Raw genomic sequence first — 22,871 nt, forward strand, 5'->3', positions numbered from 1 at the left:
GGGTTAAAAGGAGGGAAAAAAAGGCTTGTAGCAGGTGTGCTCTTATATCAGTTATAGATGCCTGCGGAGGATATAAATGAGATACTTCGTATATACATATTTATACAGCTGTTCCTGTTTCTTTCAAAACAGGAAGATATTGAAAATGTATTCAATCAAATCATTGAACATATCTGAGCAAGTGCTTATTGCAAGTCAAGTCTGTGTTGCAGGAAGCCAGTCTGTCCTCACATTGTGAAGAAGGCTAACAAAAATCCACCAACAACGAAAAATCCAATTGCTTCCTAGTATGATAAAGTTCAGTCGCAAAACACAGAGCTCCTTTATTTCTAATGTTGTAGAACTTTATCATTTAAGAACATTCCCTTTAAATATTAACTAAGCTTTTTTTTTTAAAGGTAGACTATCTAAATAAATTTGTAATCACAATTCCAGTTAGCATTTTCAAATGAACTCCTCAATGAAATAAAATTAACATTTTAACATTAAACTCCAAATCTGCTTTCTAAGTTTCCAGAAGCCATATTTTTATTAAAAGAGACAAAGAAGGGGTACAATACAGCAATGTTTATTAGTACAACCCACCTTTCTGAAGGGAACAGGTGAGGAAAGAAGACAAGAGCCAGGAACAAGAGCAATATCAGATTTTTGGGGGGGGGGGGGGGGGGGGGAAGGGCCTGTGCCATCCACAAATGCCTAGCTCCAAATCCCAAATCCACGCAACTTAGCTCCACTCACAGAAACAGTCAGGACAGCTCATTCCATTTGAAAACACATATGCATATCTGTAACAAAGGAGCTCTCAGGTGTACTACTCTCTATGGAAAAATTGTCCTCAAAAGTTTGGGCTTTTTAAATCAACAAAATGCACTGACACTAGCAGTGCCGACTAAAATATGGAATATGAAGAAATGCCTCTGACCGCAGCCCAAGAGGGACAAAGTCATTACAGGCAAGCTCTGCGTACACACTGCGGCACTGACAACAGCTCAAAGACAAACCTTTTTATTGGGGTATAAGTTGTATATTTGCTTTGAACTATGAGACCACTTTCAACAAAATATTAACCACTGCTTCGAAGTTGTCTAATATAAAAAGAAAAAAGAAGTGTTGTGTTCTTTTTAAGGATCCCATCAGTTATTTAAGCGACAAAATAATTTTTTCCCTTCCAGAGAGATTTTGCACTTTAACTCCCTTAGACACCTAGGTGAGCAGGAATCTGATGTTGGATTTACTGAAATAATAAAGGGTGAAAATACCCACACAAAGAAGCCTCAGGTAACTAAGCAATTTGAGCAACTTAACTAATGCTAACTGCATTATTAAAAATACCACAGGAATGCTCAGAACGTGCTCTATTTTCTCAGTGCTTGTGGAAATAGACTCTGATTCTGCAGATATTTCAATCCATTTTATTTTGCTCATCTTGTCTCTTCTACTCGTCATGCATCCCAACATACTCTGACTCTGGTCACTTACATAGTTAACAACGTATTAAATTGTAGCTTACTAACTAAGAAGGCTTCCTTAGACCTCCTTTCCCACAGACACAGCGGGGTTGGTTTTTTTGTTTGTTTGTTTCATTTCCAGCAGAGTGATCTCAGAAAGACAAATATTAACTCTCTGCATTTGTAACAAGCCCTATTCATGAGAACCAAGTTCAAAAACAGGACTTTTTCACTCTAAAATGAAAGACATCTCTTGGCATCATAAGAATTCAGTTGGACTTCAAAGACAACATGAGAAGCAAGACCTAAATACAAGTTCAGAGACTTAAACTTTAAGAGCAATCTCAGTGCACAAATATCCATGAAGTATCAGGATTCTACATAATGACTTCAAGAAATTCAGTATCAGTCCTTAAAAATCAAGCGTGCTCTCTTTTCATTCATTGACTATTGCATACTAGCTAGAATTACTGGTAAGAACTTTGATTTACTAGGTATCCTTCCCACTGCTTAGGTGTATTTCAAGCTATACTTAACCAAATGGCCTCAAGTTGTGCCAGGGGAGGTTTAGGCTGGATATTAGGAAAAACTTCTTCACTGAATGGGTTGTCAGACACTGGAACAGGCTGCCCAGGGAGGTGGTGGAGTCACCGTCCCTGGAGGTATTTAAAAGACGTGTGGATGAGGTGCTTAGGGACATGGTTTAGTGGTGGACTTGGCAGGGTTAGGGTAACGGTTGGACTTGATGATCTTAAAGGTCTTTTCCAACCTAAATGATTCTACGATTCTAAATTGTATTTTTCTACACAGGAGACTGACAAGTTAAAAAGTCTCACCAGCCATTCTAAAACAAAACAAATCAAGGGGGCGGGGGGGGGGGGGGGGAATCCTTTCTCAATTCCCTTCCCTGGTTGTACCTGTGAAAGACTAATGACAGATAATAAAATACAGGTGGAATAAAAGTTAGGCGAGAGTTGAGTGGGTTTAAGCCACAGGAAGATGGCAGGTGACCTCAAAGAGAAGTTTTCATATATATTATGAAAAAGTTGTTATTGTATTTTCTAGGTCACTCTTCTGAGGACTCTATTTTTGCAAATCAGCCTTCAGAGGGAGTGATCTTTAAAAGGGGGTGGAGAGGAATCAAAGGTGTTCCAAATCTGGATGAGTACAACACAATTTTATTCTAATTTAAAACTGTATGGTAGCAATACAAACTGTTTACTAGATCTATTTATTTAAAGATACCTCCACAATAACCACCACAGTGGAAATCATTCTGGAGCTGTGCGCAAGAGATGTTTTGAGTAAAGGAAACGTCAGGTGGAAAATACCTGTGGCTATAAATAAGGCCAGTAGTTTTCTCTGCAATACCATCTCAAATGAAAGTGAATTTACAGCTTTATGCCACGTCATAGATTTCTAGATTTCAAGTCCTCCTACTCAGCCAGATCTACTGAGAAACTCTATACAAGTCAGTGAAGCAGAGTTAGAAATGAAAGATCCTTTGTATTACTCACTGTGCATATGGTCATACTCACAAGGTAGCATCGTTCTTACCATATTAATTGTGATATTACATTTTTATTGGCTGTCAGACCTTCACACCGAAAGAATTCAACAACTGTTATTATCATTTGGAACTTCATGAATAAAAAGCTGAGCATCTGACAGATGTAGTAAGTGCTACTTTTTGGGTGTCACACAGAGCCTGATGAAAGCCCCGTGCCTGTAAGTAGTCACAGAATCACAGAATCACTAAGGTTGGAAAAGACCTGTAAGATCATCAAGTCCAACCATCAACCAAAAAAAAAAAACCACCCAAAAAACCACCACCATGCCCATTAAGCCATGTCCCACAATGCCACGTCCACACGTACGTTCCTTGAATACCTCCAGGGAGGGTGACTCCACCACTTCCCTGGGCAGTTTATTCCAGTGTGTCACCACTCTCTCATACATACGTGCACTGGCATCATTTGCAGTCTTCAGAACAACGTTTTGCAATCCAGCAGGAAAAATGGACAGGAAGTAAGTTCCAAACATGTTCCAGTTGGGCTCACATCAAAACAGGGGTAGTAGATAGCTGTCCTTCAAAGTACATTTTGCTTTAAATAACTATGTCAGCAGGCAGACATCCTAGTGATGGACATCTTATTTACAAAACAAAAGTCCTTATGAGCTTACATGAGTTGCCAACCGAAAACAGAGCGTACTTGACCTCATAACTTATGGCCTTTTCTGCCAAGAAAAAGCAGCCTACGTTTATTAAGGAGGAAGGAAACAGGCAAAAAAAGACAAACAACATTGCATGTGGCGACATCCTTGTGTGCTTAACTTTGCAGCGCCGCAGCCGATGCGCAGCCGGCGCAGGGAGGCGCCAACATCCAGCGGCCACCCAGGAGCTCCGCAGCCCTTCTCTGGGACACGGGGCAAGGCTTCGCCCACCACGGGCGCTCACCACCAGCCTGCCCGGGAAGTAAGCAGCTAAACACTACACTGGTAACTCGAATGTAACTTTGGAAGTTCAAATGTCAAAATGCACAAGCACCATCAATCAGGCATTCAGCATCCCAAGGCAACCTCTTCTCTAGCTGCTAAAAGTTAACCTCGAGCCAAGCAACAACTAACAGTCTTGAAAAACTCCAGAGGAGGTTAAGAAGCTGCAGATAATTTAAAAGTTTAATTTCATATCAGCTCCAGACCCAGTAAGGTAAGACTGAAACTTTCAAAGTTAAGTTTTCTCTCAGAAAGAAGTCAGCATCTTCTTTGCTTCTGCTCTCCCTACAGTCTCCTGTGCCTACTGTGCAAACACAGGCACATCATCACTTCTGTATGACACTGCTTTATTCCTACTCAGCATTCTTCATCTCAGAGTAAAATGTTATGCCACTAGAAGATAGGTAGCCCTGCAAATTAACTAGACAGACCTTCGTAAAAATGTTTGGTACCCAGAACTGGGGAGCACATCTTTAAGAGAGCTGTTTAGGGGCCAAAACAAGCATGTTTTCAAGGCAACCCAACCTCAAGTCAGAAAGTACTGTAAAACAAAGGCAATAATAGCAGACAACCTACAATAAGGACAGAATAAACTACCTTACTTGCAGAAGTCTCCCTACCAACACTGCCTTTTGAAACACAAAGAAACAGTTTGTTAGTACAGTTGTAGCTGGAAGTCAGAAAAACGTCTTGGAATACAGCCAGGGAGAAGGAAAAAAAGATACAAATACAACTGCAGAAGGTTAACAGCACAGAAGCACAGCATCTGACCCCAAAAGCATATGAAAACAAAAAGCCAGCACTCAAACGATAAAGCATATCACACCCTACTCATTTTAAAAATACAAAAAAACTTGTGTATTGAACTCCCGATTTCATCCAAGTATCAAGGTTAAGAACTTTCAACAACTTCATCTGCCTGCTCTAACAGCTCTCCTTCCTCTATTTCTCTCTCAGTACCATAATAGTGTATCTGAAATACAAAGACAGCTCTGGCAAGCATTTCACTCCCACCTACTGGTTCTGAGCTTCACATACAGAATTTGCTGGCAGGTATATCCCTCTGGAAATACTTCCAGAGATGTTATCCCCCCAACACTATATTCTGCTTGTTTACTGCAAAGTCATTGAAATGCTGATTGACAATTATTATGCAGTATTTCTGTGCAATAGAGGGTCTTGAATTATGACCATCAATCGCTGAGAACATATACTCATGAACAAAAAACAGGTGTATTCAAAAAACAAGCCATTTTGCACAGAAGTTTTTAAAACATTAACATAAGCAGCTATGACAGATTCACTAATATTTTCCAGTTTAAAATTTTACTTCAACAGTGTATTATTAAAGCTGGCTATTTCTTCTTTTCCCCAAGCACCTTCCAAGGAAACTCAAGAGTCTGACATTATACATCGGCCCAGTGACATTATCATCTGCACTGCACAAAAAAAAAAAAAAAAAAAAAAAAAAAACCAAAACAAAACAAAAGCAAAACAAAACAAAGGTTAACTGTTAAAGATTTCTGATACAGTTTTCCGTGATCTCTGAAAATGGTTTTAGGAGCACAGGTAAAAATATCAAAAAACATAAGAGCATGTAGTTTTAGAATATTTTACTATACTTAATAACCTATTAATTTACTACTTTCTACAACAGATGTAAAAGTTGTTATCAAACAATAATCCAGAATTTTACTTGGCAGCACCCAAAAAACAAACCACAAAATTTTGATAGATCATTTCTTCTACATGAGGTTTACAGTACGTAGAAATGAGGAATTCAATTACAACAGCAAAGAGCTGTTTTCTCCTAATAAGCCAAATGTCAAGTAGTAAAGAAAAGATACACCAAGAAAACACAAAGCTTTTGTATATACACAGATACACAAATATACACACAATTCTCTTAAGTAAAAATAAAATCCATTGTCTACAGATTATGAAGTGAGAGGAGAATGTAGCCATTACCTCTTGGTTATCTTTATTCTGATTTGCCCAGAAAATCTTATGATAAAGTGTCTCCATTGAATTGCTGGAATCTGATCTGTCAAAACAATGCCGATCCAACACTTCTAAGGTGTGCAAAACTCGACTGATGGTCACCCCTAGAGATGGGAGTTAGAGAGGAGGAAAAAAAAAAATGGTTTACACAGCAAGACATTGCATTACATCCATCTGTCAAATCTATTACTAGAATTAATCATGGTGCAACAGGATTATACTCAAAGAAGAAGAACAGATGTAAACCCTAAAGCTCCCAAAGTTTGTTTCGAGTTGTTTTACCTGCAGTTGATTCTTGGCACTTGTCAAAAGACCACCGCACCTCCACAGCACGACCTCTTTGTTTTATCTGCTGTTCTACTTCATAAATCTTTGCCCGAACCTGTAAAAAAGAGAGCTGCTAATTAACTAGTGGTGGGAAGTCTCAATTTTCATTTCAAGCTTGTGACATCTTCCTCAACAGGAGCAAGGTACCCTATGGTGTTCCACAACACTCCCTACATTTGGGAACAACAAACTGAAGTACATTCTGTTCAAATGGTTTTGTCCGTTACGAATCATCTTGTACAATAAAACACCTTTTTCTTACAAACAACCCAGCAAAAGTTAACTTTCACCATGTCTGAAAAGTCACATCTCACAATACGGTACACCAAGCTTCCACTTATTTGCCATTTTACATCTTAAAATATTTTCAGTTTAATAACAGAAAACATCTGAACATAAATAAGATTCCCGATCTTTTCACAAAATCAGTACCTGAATGAAGTACAAAGTAAGATCATCAAAAACTAGCACAACATCAGTCTTGAAACTAGACCTACAGAAATATCTAGACTTGGCTGTAGTCCTAATGATCACAAATCATTATTTGGGAATAAAACAGATCTTAATAATCTGACAATGAAAAACACTTACCTGCTGATTAAATGCTGAATTTCCACCTGGCATAGGTAAACTAGATGGAGCAACTTGAAGTAAATCCAGAGGTGAGCCTGGATTAACGTTCTTATTTTCATTTGTGGAATAATTCCACACCAAGGCACTTGGGCAACAAAGAGTTACAGTCTGCAAGCAATAGTACAAAACAGAAGTAATTTCTTTTTCTAAACATGCGTGATAAACAATGCCAACAATAAGAGAGTCCATGAGACTAGAATCACTTCTGGTCTAACTACTACAGTGAAAGAAACAAAACGACAGGCCTATGCACAATTACTTTAAAACATCCATTTGAGGAAATACAACTACCATATAATTTTCCTTCTTCATTATTAAAAAAAAAAAATATTTAAATATATACATGTTCAATTCCCATTTGTATTGCTTTCATAATACCAAAGAACACCACCAAAGGTTAATTTCAGTTAGATCCTTTCTGTGAAACGTAAACAGGCTTTAGAAAAAAGAAGTCATTTTGGTGTTCAGCTTACAGAAAGAAGCTACATGTGAAAAATTAAAATTTAAGAAATTAATTAAAATCAACTCTTCTGCCAAGATTGTAAAGCACAAAAGAGTCATTGAAATGCACCATGAACTTAAGATTTCCTCCAAAAGAAAGATTTTTGCATTGACAGGCTTCAAAACAGTCATTTTACGACGACTTGGCAGCAGGTACCTATTACCCTGTAGCATTTGGTATCGTACAGAGCAAAAGCAGAATGCTTTGGTGTTCTGGGGTCAGACCTTAAATATAACCTTAAATATAACCTCCTGGTCAACGGGGGAGGTCCCGGATGACTGGAGGCTTGCCAACGTGACGCCCATCTACAAGAAGGGTCGGAAGGAGGATCCGGGGAACTACAGGCCTGTCAGCCTGACCTCGGTGCCGGGGAAGGTTATGGAGAGGCTCATCTTGAGGGCGCTCACGGGACACGTGCAGGATAACCAAGGGATCAGGCCCAGCCAGCACGGGTTCATGAAAGGCAGGTCCTGCTTGACCAACCTGATCTCCTTCTATGACCAGGTGACCCGCCTAGTGGATGAGGGGAAGGCTGTTGATGTTGTCTACCTGGACTTCAGCAAAGCCTTTGACACTGTTCCCCACAGTATTCTCCTAGAGAAGCTGGCGGCCCGTGGTTTAGACAGGTACACTCTTCGCTGGGTAAAAAACTGGCTGGATGGCCGAGCCCAGAGGGTTGTGGTGAATGGGGTGAAATCCAGCTGGCGGCCGGTCACAAGCGGAGTCCCCCAGGGCTCGGTTTTGGGACCGGTCTTGTTTAATGTCTTCATTGATGATCTGGATGAGGGGATAGAGTGCTCCCTCAGCAAGTTTGCAGACGACACCAAGTTGGGAGGGAGTGTTGATCTGCTTGAGGGTAGGAAGGCTCTGCAGAGGGATCTGGACAGGCTGGATCGATGGGCTGAGGCCAACCGGATGAAGTTCAATAAGGCCAAGTGCCGGGTTCTACACTTCGGCCACAACAACCCCAGGCAACGCTACAGGCTTGGGGATGAGTGGCTGGAAAGTTCCCCCGCAGAAAAGGACCTGGGGGTGTTGATCGACAGCCGGCTGAATATGAGCCAGCAGTGTGCCCAGGTGGCCAAGAAGGCCAACGGCATCCTGGCTTGTATCAGAAATGGTGTGGCCAGCAGGAGCAGGGAGGTGATCATGCCTCTGTACTCGGCTCTGGTGAGGCCGCACCTCGAATACTGTGTTCAGTTTTGGGCCCCTCACTACAAGAAGGACATTGAGGTGCTGGAGCGTGTCCAGAGAAGGGCGACGAAGCTGGTGAGGGGTCTGGAACACAAGTCTTATGAGGAGCGGCTGAGGGAGCTGGGGTTGTTTAGCCTGGAGAAGAGGAGGCTGAGGGGAGACCTTATCGCTCTCTACAACTACCTGAAAGGGGGTTGCAGAGAGGTGGGTGTTGGTCTCTTCTCCCAAGTGACTAGTGACAGGACTAGAGGAAATGGCCTCAAGTTGCGACAGGGGAGGTTCAGGCTAGACATTAGGAAAAAGTTCTTCACTGAGAGAGTGGTGAAACACTGGAATAGGCTGCCCAGGGAGGTGGTAGAGTCACCCTCCCTGGAGGTATTCAAGGAGCGTGTGGATGTGGCATTGTGGGATGTAGCTTGATGGACATGGTGCTGTGTGGTGTTGGGTGGGTTGTGGCTTGTTATTGTTGTTGTGTGGCGTGGGTTTTGTGGTGTGTTTTTTTTTTTTTTTTCCCCCCAGGTCTTTTCCAACCGTACTGATTCTGTGATTCTGTGATTCTGTGATTCTAAAATGATGGAAGTTGATTCATCTTATAGTTTATTTCTGAGACTGCTGGGTTACTTCTTGGGAAGCTCCCCCAGTCCAGATCTGGATTACAAAGCAGCACTTTAGCAAAAACATTGCCTAGAGACACTCCTCTGAACAGAGAGCTTGCCTGAATCCAGGCTGTCCTCTGGACCTGCTTGGTAGCACAAGAAAAAGGGCTAGAAAAAAGAGCAGAGAAAACATACACACATACACAAACCCAAATAGTACAGGAAGAGCAGAAAGATTACCAGCTGTGTTGCTAGTAGAGAAAAGCTGTAAAGCTGCCAGAGTACACAAGCACACCCCAGCAGCCCAGGATGGAGACAAACACTGATGTTCCCAGGACAGATCCATGTTCAAGAGGAAAAAAGTCACAGCATGCTGAGCCTTCCCTGCATACAGCCCGGCCTGCCTCCAGGCTCTGGACTTCCCGCACTGCGACAACTGTGGGAAAGCAGCAGCCCTCGGAGAGGGAGCTGCGTACCACAAGAAAGTGCTCTTTTACTGTGGGGGTGGTCTAGCACTGGAACGGGTTGCCCAGAGAGGTGGTGATGATGTTAAAAATCCAGCTGGACATGGTCCTAGGGAACCTGCTCTAGCTGACCTTGCCTGAGTCGGGAAGGGGGGAGCAGTGGATGACATCACCTGAAGAGGTGCCTGCCAACCTCACCCGTTCTGTGATTTTGTGATCCCGCGAGCATCAGCATACTACTGGTACCACACCAGGACATCTCTGTGCAACCCCCAGAGACAGGTAACTGCACAGACAACAGCAGGAGGGTTTGAGGAAGTCTCAGCAGGTCAGCACTCAGGAAGGCAAACAATTGCAGCTCATCATACAAGTCCTTTTTTAGAAAATAATTACTCTCTTGACAATTCTGCTATTGCCGAGCAACAAGCGCAAGTGAACAGTCTCTTCTGTTCTACAGTTCTAAAAACTATGGAAGTTGATAAGGCAATATAAACTGGTCATAATTCTGACAAAACCAAAATGAAGCGGCCTGCAGTGTCATCGGTGACAAGCTGGAAGAAGCAAGGAAATCCTCAAAGGTTAGAGCTTGCAGGAGTCAGTATGGTGTTGTCTTCTGTCCAGCCGCACTCAGCAGACAGTCAGGGTCTGGCGGAACCACGCAGGTCCACTGATGATGAGAACATGATGAGATGCGCAGAGCATTACTGCAACCAGAAACACTCCATCATAGAGGGAAGGCTTGGCCATCCCTGGCAGCGGAGTCACTCCTTCCGTGGCAGAGGTGCGGACAGACACACGGGCAGCACATGAGCTTCTCCAAGTGGTTCCACCATCACGCCTCAGCCGGTGTGGAGAATCCATTCTCCCACTCCCCCCAAACTCACTCAGTCCTCACCCTTTAATGGACGCAGGCACATTTCAAACCACAACTAACACACCTTGTCACACCCAAAAACCACTCCGTTTTCCAATAAACTGAATGGTTATAGCCTTGAAAACAAAGAGCAACAGAACACTGGCCTACCTGCAGCATACAACTAAGTCCATACACCAGTGGACGGTGTTGAGGGCAGGAGAAGAAATCTGAGCATGCCAGCTGTACCGGGCTCACCACGGGACCAGGGGCAGTCGGACTTGGGGCTGCCAGAGGAGGGTTACTTGGTCCAATAATCATATGAGGAGAGTGTGCAGCTACAAGGTTAGGACCATCGCTCAGCAATAAAGATAGGCGTCTGGCACAAAAATAAGCAAGGCGACGGGATAGGTAAGCTGACTGAACAAACTCTTCTGAATACTGAAATGTAAAAAAAAAAGCATAGTTTACTACACAGTCTACTCCATGTATTCATTTTCTTTAACAATCTAACACTGAACAGGCATAAACTAGAAGGGTTCACCTCAAATATTTGAGAGTCCAGAAGTTAAAAAAAGAAGAGAGCAGCTCAAATGCAAATCTACAGTTACTTCTCTCTCTTAAAAATTTCATCTGCCCTCCAGGACCAGTTACAGTAAAAGAATCCTTCTATCAATTCAAGTTACAGATTATAAAGTATGAACATTTTAAAAGTGTTTACAAATTTCAAACATGCACCATGCAATGTATTTCCCTAAATGTCCTAAGTAAAAATGTTTATACAGATTTTACCACCACAAATATTAAAATCTTTTAACATGTAGGAATCACGCTTATATTGCTTTTGGCTTTAAAACATGCATGTACCTGCAACATTAGCGGCAACAACAGCTTAAGAAGGTCATCATCAGTGGGTCTGATTTTTTCCAAAACATCCAGTATCCATGTCAAATACTCGTGTCTCTCAAGCATTCCTTCCTTAAATGATTTAAAATAACACATCACATATTAACTGGGAGTGCTAAACAAGCAGGCATGTAATCACAAGTTTTATTCATTTCTGGTTTAGCTCCATGGTTTAGACCCATGTCAGCACAGAGCTACCGAGACCCTCAAGCACTACTACACATGCAGGAACCAGTCGCCGTCACGGCAGCCCTATGGATAGGGAAGGAATTGTGTACAGCATCCATGATCTCTGCAGTTGGGATTCAGCAGGCTGCCTGATTTACTGCTGACAGACAGACTCCCTCCCAGCAACCCTTCTGCTATTTCTGTCCTCGGGTAGAAATAACCGGAGTTATTCTGTGCTTGAACCATGTGGAACTGAACAGCCAGGCCACCACTCCAACACCCAAGGCTTCATGTGCCACAGCAGCCTCAGCCTGATCCACAATCATTAAAAACATTCTTAATAGATGGGGTAATATAGAAGAGATGAAATAATTGAGTACATTGCTGCAATTGCAATCAAGCACACTAAGCAAATCAAAGCTTTTTCAGCTAGCAAATCTTTAACATGAATTAGCATTTACAATTTATTCAAGTCTTATGACAAAAGCTACCAGTAAGTTCTAAAATTGAACTTTCCAAGAATGGTAACCTCAAAAAAAAAAAAAAAAAAAAAAATCCATGCACTTAAAGTATTACCTGAAACATATAAAATGACAATTTTTCATTATATTCCCACTGCTTCAGGGCTTGTTCCATCTCTTGAGGCATCACTACAGAGCTGTTGCCTTGGCTGGAAGTCACATGATAAAACTCCGCAACCTTTGCCAGCTGCTCTCGAAGGTATCTGGTTATAATTTGAGTCCATTCTACAAAGTAAGTTTACAATTAGAACACTTCAGGTGATAAAAGGTTTCTTTCACAGCGAGAATTGAAACAAAGTTATATTGCCTTTGTCATCAAAAATATTCCTCCAAAACATTAACCCACAGTTGCATAATGCAGCGCCTGCTGTGAATTAATTGGCTTCTTATGTGCCTCTCCTGTGCATTGGTCTCAAAGCACAGATACTGTCAAGCGTGCAAGTAGCCTGCTAGCTTAGCATGACGTAAAAAGCACTGACGCAAGGTATGCCTTGAGGGAATCGCCTGTCTGTTCCATCAGATTTCGGCATTCAGCCACAGAACACCCTTGAAATAGATAAAATAAATATACTTCATTACTTACATCTGGACATTTACTCTCCTCTTCCATCCCCCTCCAAATATAGCCAACATAAAACTCAACGGGACTTTGCGCAAACAATGGGATATAAAACTGTTCCTTCTATAACCACTCTGAAACAGACAACTCCTCCAGATTTTTACTCTAACAAGAATGCAAAAGCTCAGGAGCAGTTGCTTCGGTCAGAGTGACCAGCACAGTACAGAGGTCTGCCAGCAAGACTGATTATCTTTCTTTGTCCTAGACAAGTCAGTAGGTGCTGTTCAGCAAATATACAAACCTACTAAAAATCATCAGTTTTTCTCTCTGCTTCAGCAGTGATTCTGTATTTAGTATAACCTGGAGAAATTAGTGAACAAAAGTAAACTTGCTTGGCCATAAACATAAAGCTTTGGGAAAAGGGGAATTGTAAAGGCGGCATTCTCTTTACAGTAACTGGAATAACCACGGATATTTGTTAACATCTCCGGACAAACATCTGACAGAGCTGTATTTAATCAGCATGCAGCATATTTTAGAAGAGCACACTCTTTTACGAATACATAATGCAGTTGCTTTGACAACCTAAGCCTGTTTACTGTCAGAGTTACAGGAACTACCACTCTCAAACACAACTATTTTCACTGTTTGCTACCCACCTCAGACTTCAGCTAGCGCGTTCATTCTTTTTTCCCTTTGCATTTGCAGTTGGCAGTTCTGTCAACATATACAGACTATATGTTGAATGCTTTTCTATCCAAATCCACCGAAATTTCTGTATGAAGCTAGTGGGTTTTAGTGTTTTCACAGACCATTTAGTGTTTTCACAGACCACTTTAACTAAATTTACTTCAAACATTCACTCACTTTTGGAAAAACATTTCCAAATCCACTACTTCAAACTTATTTCATGTGACAGTATGAAAGAATAATTTTCCCAAAGCAATTACCAATATCTCTGTGCCACTGAGTTAGAAACAATGCAACTGCCTTTCTGTTACCTGAGGCACAGATATAAAACATTTTGGGAACTGTCAAAGGCTGCTCAGTAGCATGCAGCAAACTGCTTCCCAAAAAGCTCTCAAGAACCTTTGCAAATCAGGGAATTTGGACAGAGGACGTAATCTTCAGTGACCTACCTCATACTCACTGATAAAAATCATGGACACATCAGCCCACGGATGCTCTTACTGTCTTTGTTCATCCTTGCTGTGAAGCGGGTGCTACCACGGCGCCAGCCTGAAGCAGAGCCAGAGCAGGAGTGCCTGCCTACCCCCAACGCACACCACCGCCTTGCACCTTCCCAGTGAGCATAAACTCCTTTTATTTTAAAGAGCTGCTACTCCCAGCCAGAGCAAACTAGGTCTAGATCAATTTATCGCAACAGAGTGGACAACCTTAGCTTTCCTCACCTCCTCCTTACTGCCCTTTCTCCTCCATTCCCAGACAACCAAAACAGAGGGTGTTTGTTTTAAGTACACCCTAACGAGTATGCTTCCCAAGCAAAGGAACAGTCCCAGTCTTGGTGCACAGCATCACCATTTTAGTCCCCCTAGGAGAGCAACAGATGCTCTCTTATCACTAGCAGAGCTACTCATGACAGATTAGGAAAGCAATCAGGAAAAATAAAACAGAAAATATACTTTTGGGGCTTTAACTAGGAACTCAGAGTGAAAACCAATGTTATGAGCCTACAAACAATAAAAAAAAAATCCACCCCACAAAGCAAAGTTTGAAAGAAACAACAGAATGAATTGGCAGGAAGAAATAGACATTTCTCACAGCAGTCCAGAGATGCTGCTAAACAGCAGTGAAATTGCCTGTTCTGAGCACAGCTGTTTTGAGGACAAAGAAAGGAAACGTCCATTCCAGACAGTAGAAGAGCTGTAGGTAGCGTATGTAAATTGTGAGAGTAAAACTACAACTTTGATAATAGTTAAAGTACCTTGGAACACCTTAAAGGTGATCACTGCTTGGCCCACTGGCTTGGTGCCAGACAGTGTCATTTAAGGTTAGCACTTAAAACAAATACATTGTCACCTATGTTCTAATAAATAAGCTTTGAAATTCACATTTCATTCCAGGCTTTCTAGTTAGCAGTTCTGTTCATTCCCTGGTAACATTTATCTTAGCACAGCCTTTGCCAGTGTTGCCAACCCCACACAGACCAGTGTCGGTGGTGAAGACACAGCGCAGTCAACTCCTCAGATGCTGCGCCTGGAGATTTAGGGAGGAATCAGTTGGGGCAAGAAGTAGCCAACAGGGCAGTATTTATGCTGCATGGCTCTTTGTACTCTTTGACACACGTTTCTAGGCAAAACTGACTTAAAAGAATTGTTATTCCTCTTCCCACTACAAAGATTCCTCTCTGGACACCTAGTAACACCAAAGCCATGAACAAGAGGAGCAGGCCCCTTCGGCTATTATGCATTTAGACATTAGAGATGTTTATTTACCAATATTGGGGTCAGTGGCTTGGCGTTTTTTGATTTTAGCTTCAGAAATAGCAGCGTAGTAGGCACATGTCATTTTGATCAGCCATGCCGCTCGCAGCAGTGGAACAGAATATTTTGCTAAGTAAGCAAAAACATCTTCTTTTTTACTGAGAATAGGAACCTGAAATGAAACAAGAAGCAAGTTACAGCACACAGTCTAAACAGCAGCTGGCACCTGCAGGTTAGTCCTGGCCTCCTCTTCTCAATCCCACACTACCTGGAGAGCAGCAGACCTCTTCATCAATCTAGGAACCCACTACACTGACAACACCTATTGTCTAGACGGATAGAAACTAAGAGACTTGACAAAAAAGAGATACTGCCCCACACTTCCCCCAGGTTTCATCAGGAGCATCCTTCCCCCGCTCAGAGATGCCTGCAGGGCCACTAGCAAACCTTTCGACCAGCCAAAGACATCCAAAGTACAAAGACAGTCCTGCAAGCTGATCCTCAGAACACCTGGACAATGGAAATACATCAAGGTTTTGGGTAAGTGTTCAGTTACACAGACACTGACAGTTTCATGGGTGCCTCTGGTTCAGAGGAGTCCATAATAACCAGAACCCACCAGGGCAACACAGCCTGGCCAGCTAATACTGCCTGCACTGGCCATGCACACAACGGGGCTGGTCCCACAAGACTTCCAGGTAAAGAGTCACCCTGTTCAGTCACAGCAATCCTTACATCCTTCTGCAGAAAGGTAGAATAATTTTAAAATGCACTTTTAAAGCAACATATATGAGAACAAGACATTTCATACCCAGTGCAGACAGAAGAGAGCAGAGGCACAAATGCTACACTTACTATTCCCTACCAAAAAATCCTCATTACTCCTTCAGGCATACTTAACCTTTCTAACAGAGTGCCTGGAGAACAGAGATGCATCAACGCTGAAGAGAGCAGCAAACAAAGCACCGACCCTTTCCTGTAAAGCTCTTCAGCGGTCAGTCTGGGTACTCTACAGAATCAGTTTCACTGTTCTTAACATGTTTATTTACTGTTATCAGCAGATTTATAAATCTGGTTATTTAAAAAAAAAAAATAATGAAAGAAATCTCTCTAGCACTTCTAGTCACAAAGTTAACCTCTCAGAAAGTTATGGGGAAACTTAAGGTGATGGCATGCTTGCCACAGCAAAGCTCTTGTTTTTCCTGGTGGCTCTATTGGTGGCAAAGCGCACACATTCTTCACCAACTGTATAGCAACAGACCAAAAACTGGTGAAACTTGTACCTTCTGTTATTTTGATCCATTTATGCTCAATAGTCTTGGAATAAGAGTTCCCCATTTCTGTTTAATTTACACTCAGAATAACTCCCAGATACTGTAAGATTAGCTGCTTGTACACAGAGCTTCAGGAAAGGCAGGCATGAATAACAGCACCTTTGTTACTGCGTTCTAGACGCCACCTTGCATGAGTTTTAATGAACACTTCAAATTTATCTTGTACTGCTGCTTTTAACAGCATGCAATATCCAAAAAGATAGCTCAGAATTGCCTTTTCCAGTTATACAAAGACTGCTACAAAGCAGCAAGAATTCTTCTCCTTAACTGGAAACTTAAACAGGAATGCAACTAATAAGACTGTTTAACAAAGATTGTTAATACAAATACAAATTTAAATGTGAAGAGCATGCAAAGGGGTTGGAGTTAGCAGGCAGGTTCTTTTAAGAACGCACCAGCTTCCTAGCTGATTATCTCTTTGCCAGACACGAGAATTTCTGTAAACTGTTCCTCTGCTTGAGAAAGAGACACTTGAAGTGAAGCACACAGGCAAAGAATCTGGCTATCAATAAGATAAACATGCCTGAGCTGAAATACAGTCATTCAAATGAACTTTTAGCAGCTAGATCAGTTCCCCTTTGCTCAGGTTCCTCCTTGCAGAGAGGCAACACACTGCACAGCAGCAGCTGCCTCCAGCACCGCTCCACATCCAGCACGTTCAGAAATACTGCCCTATTCTTACAGCCCAACTCAGTGCATTCCAATATCCAAGAAATAGAGGAAGGAGTATTTTGATACCTTTTTTGCTAAAAGAGTCAGTGGTTTACTTCCTGCTAAATCTGTGAACCAGTTGTGAATTGCACTCTGAGATCGAGCAGTAACCAGCCAGTAGTTGTCTTTGGCATTTACTTGTGGTTTCTTCTTTCCTGTGTCCTGGAAAGTGTTAAGTTTTAGCTTTTCCGCTAGTATGCTGCTAAAGTAAGCGCCAATCTGGTGGGAAAAAAAAAGGAAAACATATATGACAACCCAGTAAGTAAGCATTTATCGTACATTAATGCACAAAGGATTTCCATCTGAATGGATATAGTCATCACTCTAGTCCAGGCTATCAATCTAATAAGATTACACTTTAATTCCCCGCAGCTAGGAGATGGGTATGATATTAAGCACCCGTGCAACGCTTCTGCATTATCATTGTAGAAGCTGCAGGTCAGTAAAACCAAGCCAAAGACGACCAGGCCTCAGAGACTCCAAAGATGCAGCTGCCACTTACGACAGGTCACTGTGAATGTCCAGAGCCACATCCCTCCAACAGATGAGGGTCTCAGATTTAGGCCCCGATTCAGTGTATTCTAAGAGTGTCTCAGAACACTGCTCCCCTTCTACGCTTCGCCATAGCATAAAGTGTGTAAATACACACTTTTCATTTCTATTTAGAACAAACTACACCGTCACAAAAACCTCATTCATTGTCTTTCCGTCATCAGTTACAGCAGGCAAAACTTCAAAGATTCGGGTAAGCTAGGAAGTGTTCCGACTTCTATTCAAAACACCTCTGCTACCACTCAATACCTCCAGAATGAAAAACTTTGCAAGATTTGCTTCCCTAGTACTTTCAATCCCAAAACAGCAGGAAAAAACCCAATAGAGGTTTTACTTTCAATGTAAGGTTACATACTTTTCAAAATTACTGTAATAGAAATTAATTTTTAGGCCTGTCAGTAAGAATAAAATGTTTGACTTTCTAATAAATATATTCATAGCTGGGTAATTTTAAAATATATGAAAAGCTTTTAGGAGATACTGAACTTATTTTGGTAATTCTACACTTAAATCTTCTAAATAACTATAAGCATATCCTTGCCTTGTGAATTTCTGTTTTACTTTTAAAACAGTTATGTTCAATAGTCAAAACACCAATAATTAAAATATAAGGCAGAAAGTGCCTGCTGGTAACCACTCTAGAAAAAAAAAAAAAATCAGAAGAATGTAACAGGAAAACCTTTAACATTTCAACAATAGCAACCCTGTCATTTACCTCTAGCTCTTCTGCTAAAATAAAAGAGCATTCCTGTATAAGGAAATTCACATTTTCCAATAAGCTGTAAAAAGTTATATATTTTAAAAGTCAAACAGCAGAAAAATTACTTTGCCTGAAAACATTTTTATATGCTTCGTGAAAACATTCTCCTTCAAAACTGTTTCTTCCTGTTTTCCCAACAGGGAAAAAAAAAAAAAAAAAAAGAGAGAGCATATGAATCTGGACAGACCCCTCAAAGAAATAAGGGATGTTTTTTTTCTAAACAGCTATTATTTTCAATTTGGAGGATAGTAATTAATATTTTAGTGATTTTTATTGCTCTTTTGCATCTCACTTCTTTAACTCTCAAAAAAACCCCACAGGTGAGCTAAGCTATATTTCACTAAACAATCCAAGAATATATTTCCAAGAGACCTGGACCACAGTGACCAGTTTCTCCTGGTAGAAAACAGCCTGATGAAACAGATACGAGACCAAAGCAAGCTAAAGATGTGTAAATACTAGGGACTTCCAGGGAAGGAGTCACTACTGTCTTTGTAAGTGAAGCAAATAAAAGAATAGGAGAAAAATTAACGTCTCTTCTACGATGAAATGCGCTAGTTACATTTTGTTCTTGGCATCCATGTTTTCCTCTGAAGACTGATAACAGTAGGTAGCGGAAACACAGCTCAGCGTTCTTGTATTAGTTCTGTAATTAACTTTAATAGGAAGACTTCCAACTAGAAAGCAAAGCAGTCAAGAACCAAGTACAACCACTGCCAGCTTGGTTCCAATTTCAGTGAGTATACTCAGACTGAAAAGCCCTGTCTTACCTTTGAGGCATTAATGACAATATTTCTAGCAGATCCATGCTCATCTCCAGAGAACGCAGGTTGATTACTGAAGCCTTGCTTTACGTTCACTGCAGTAAGTTCATCCTGCAAAGAGTGTTTTAACGGCAAAAAATGAAATTACAATTTAAGAAGTCACATCATTCTGAGAAGCATGTTTTTATAAAGAAAATTTACGTATTTGCTAGTATGTCACACTCTGCATTCACCTGAACCCTCCAAGCACTTTGCACGTTCACGGGATTTCAGTGAAGGGGAACACGATGCCACTCCTACCCTCCAGTCCCCATTAAGTGTTCACCTTACTACAGGCTTCAAGGCCGTAACTTGACAAGGATGCCACCTGTTCTGCTGAAAGAGGATTGCTGCCCATGTGAAGGGTAGCAGGAAACAAGGCCTTGGCAGCCTTTGTAAAACCTGGAGTGCTCCCCAGCACCCAGCCCTAAATCTTCCTCACGAAGTGGTGCCAGTCCCTGGCCATCCTGACCAGTGGAGGGAGAGCAGTGCATCCTCCTCTCCTCGAGATACACTGGGATCGCTGGAACCAGCTGCATTGCTCCACAACAGAACGCTACTGCACACCCCTCGTTACCACCAGAACCCTACGCGTCCCTTCCCCCAGCACAAAAACATTTTTGCATCATTGTTTTGTTGACGTTTAAAACGTTCTGTTTGTGGCCCCACAACCACCATTTAAGAATACCTACTGAAACGAGAAACGGACCACCTCTAGCAGAAACAATTTCAACTGAGTGTCTGTCCCTGTTGCATCTAAACCCACTTCTTCTGGAGTTACTTTTGCAGTGGAAGTATTACTAGTCTCCTACTATACTATCAACACAACTTCATTTTGCTGCTTATTAGTATTTAAGCAGGCTTAGCTGGATCATATGCACAGCAAGAACACAGAACAGACAGAGCTGTGATCAGTAGCATTAGGTACAAACACACGCCCGAGTCTTCACAAATGCAGAATGTAACTTCCTGAGTGAGCCCCAACCTCCCCTGTCTTCACTCGGTATATTCACCGAAGTTAATGTTCTTCCATGGAGGCTGTGTGCAGTTTATTCACTTATTCAGGATCGCATGCCTGTCAGACTGAGGTTTACGTACACCAGATGAATGGGAACTTGGCTTGTTTGTCTTCCTTTAATCTCCCTCCAAAGAGAAGGCACAGATCTTCCCCAACAGATCAGTAACTTGCCACCAAAGGTACTCTACACAAGCTCAAGTGGTCCACGGACCACTAGTAGTGGGTGAGATACTGGAACAATCCCTGAAATGACTGTGAAATAACCTAAGAAAACCAAGAGCGACTGCCATGCAACCAAGCAAATAAAATAGGAGAAAATAAAGTTAAGAATGTCAGAATTTTACTATAAGATTTTGTTACTAGTTTTGGGCAATGTCTCCCCAAAAACAGCAACTCAGAAGCTTCCACTTGGTTTATTCTCTTATGCTTTGCAACGCATTCTGCTTTTGACTATTTTCACAAAGTTTGGGAGCAACACAGAAGACAGTAATGTATTTAGAAGAAATCTAAGCTCTCTAGGGTTTATGAAGTTAGCAAGCCTCATCTGAATTTTAAATGAAATCAACAAGAAGTGCTGGAACACTCCTCCACCCACACTATCCCCAAGACAGCCTTGAAAACACAGATAAAGGCAGAGATGAAAGTGATCAAAGAGATTATAAGCAAATAAATAAAAGGTAAATGGCAAGCAGATGGAGATATATGTTACTATTAGTGCCATTTCCACAGATGACCCCAGTTCTGTTATCTTTAAACTCCTCCTCTTTTGAAAAGAGCTGTCTAGATATCATTATCCTGAAAATAACCAAGAACCGTATGTCGTACTGCTACATCTACCGCTACTGTAGGAACAAGCTGTGGATGGACTGACAACACAAACACATCAGTGTTTTGGTTTTGTCTGGCTCAGATTATTAGCTCGGATTTCTCCCTGCCTTCAGCAGTAGTTCAGAAATTTTAAACACAGAACATAGCACAGTTGCATAACCAAACACCAACTGGAAATGAAAAGACATGTCATCTGTGAACACAATGCACAGAGACACCTTTACAAACAAATTAACAATAAAATGGATGTTCACAGGAGCTCTCATTACATCTCACTCATGCCAGCTCCATTAACAGCTCAGGGTCATTTTCTAAGAGCACAGCCATTCCCTAGCAGAAGGGAAAGCTTCCTGGACAAACAGGCAGGAACACCAGCGCAGCTAAGCTGTACAATACTGAATGCAGCAGGGTTAAGCTTGGCTTGGTTTGCAAGCCCTCTCCTAATGACAGGCACAGGAACACCGCATGCTGCTGTCACTAAGTGACGCGCTCTGTGCCGCAACAACACGCTGGATCCTCTGGGCTCCTGCAGGGATGTCAAGCTCCCTTTCAAAATGTCAAGCAGGGCCTCAAGCAAGCCCAATCAAGGCTTAAAACCCTTTCACAATTTTAAATAGCCAAATGAACGTTCAGGCCCAAATTGTGCTAATTTGCTTCAGAAAGGATTTTAACTGTTTTGTGTGGGATATTTCAGACCCACCGATATATCTGCAGCACTCCGTTTGTGAACACAGCACGTACAGATGTATATCTTTACAGAAAGAAAGCTGCATGTACAGATGTATATCTTTACAGAAAGAAAGCCCGACAAGTTCACAGGGGCTGAGCATTGTCAGCTCTTCAAGAAGTCAGACCCCAAATTCAGCCTGCAGGCATTACTTCACTCCATCGCAGCTGTGATTCCTGCAAAGCGTGTTCAGAGGAGGCCACCTGTAGCACTTACCCAGCCGGCTGCAGTCAGGGCAGTCAAATCCAGACCGAGAACAAATGAGACGACTGTTAGGATCAAGCATTGAGGCGTTATTATGGGGTGTTCTAGACTATATAATCCCATATTAATTTGCTTTTCATGAATAGGAACGAGCTCTTTCAACTTAAGCATTCTCCTGCCTCCTTATTACTACAGCACCAAGCCAGTAAAAGAAAATAGAAAGCTAATGATGTATAGAGGTTTTGAAAATGAGGAATATATAGAATGTATAGAGCTATACCAGCACTATTTGACAGTCAAAACCAAGGAATTTTTGAAAGGCATTCTTTTTCTCCCTAGCCTCAAAAATTTCCTTCGGAAGAGAAATTTAAAAGAAGCTCATATTAAACTCATGAAAGCAACAAAACAGATCTTTTTAACCAGTCATTACCTTTAGATCCTCTCACATGCTCCATCTTTTGCTTCGAGTCTCTCTATTACAAGAGGGCTTGGAGCAACCATAGCGTTAGCTTGGAGACCCAAACCCTCTGCAGGAAGGTCTAGGATTTCAACCTGTGATGTAGCTGCTGCAGCATAAACCTTCCACACACGCTCAGCTTCCACTACGTTGTGCTTGGTTTGAACAATGAGATCAAAAAATAACTCCCTAAAAGAGACAGTATAAAATACTATGCCAGTTACAGATTACTAAACAAGCTGTATTTCATGATGAAGAGAGGAATAACAATATTCAGAGGAGCATTATCCACTCCGAAACAACGGCTCAGAAGTCACAAACAAGGATTAGCCATACCAAACAGTCAACCACAGGCAGAAGCAACT

The 22,871-nt window shown here is 41.7% G+C and overlaps 1 protein-coding gene across 1 annotated transcript in view; it reads right to left on the bottom strand.

Annotated features, from left to right (window-relative positions):
* The window catches only part of MED12L (mediator complex subunit 12L), a 155,016-nt gene that overhangs the window by 128,866 nt on the left and 3,279 nt on the right, over positions 1–22,871 (bottom strand). The window contains exons 2-10 of the mRNA XM_059822799.1: positions 19,240–19,344; positions 17,185–17,376; positions 15,125–15,284; positions 12,165–12,334; positions 11,382–11,492; positions 10,686–10,955; positions 6,864–7,013; positions 6,228–6,327; positions 5,913–6,049 (exon numbers count right to left, since the gene is read on the bottom strand). Of these exons, the coding sequence (XP_059678782.1) occupies positions 5,913–6,049; positions 6,228–6,327; positions 6,864–7,013; positions 10,686–10,955; positions 11,382–11,492; positions 12,165–12,334; positions 15,125–15,284; positions 17,185–17,376; positions 19,240–19,344 (1,395 nt within the window). The remainder of the gene's footprint in view (positions 1–5,912; positions 6,050–6,227; positions 6,328–6,863; positions 7,014–10,685; positions 10,956–11,381; positions 11,493–12,164; positions 12,335–15,124; positions 15,285–17,184; positions 17,377–19,239; positions 19,345–22,871) is intronic.

Source organism: Gavia stellata, chromosome 11 (genome assembly GCF_030936135.1).
Source record: "Gavia stellata isolate bGavSte3 chromosome 11, bGavSte3.hap2, whole genome shotgun sequence".
Lineage (NCBI taxonomy): Eukaryota > Metazoa > Chordata > Aves > Gaviiformes > Gaviidae > Gavia > Gavia stellata.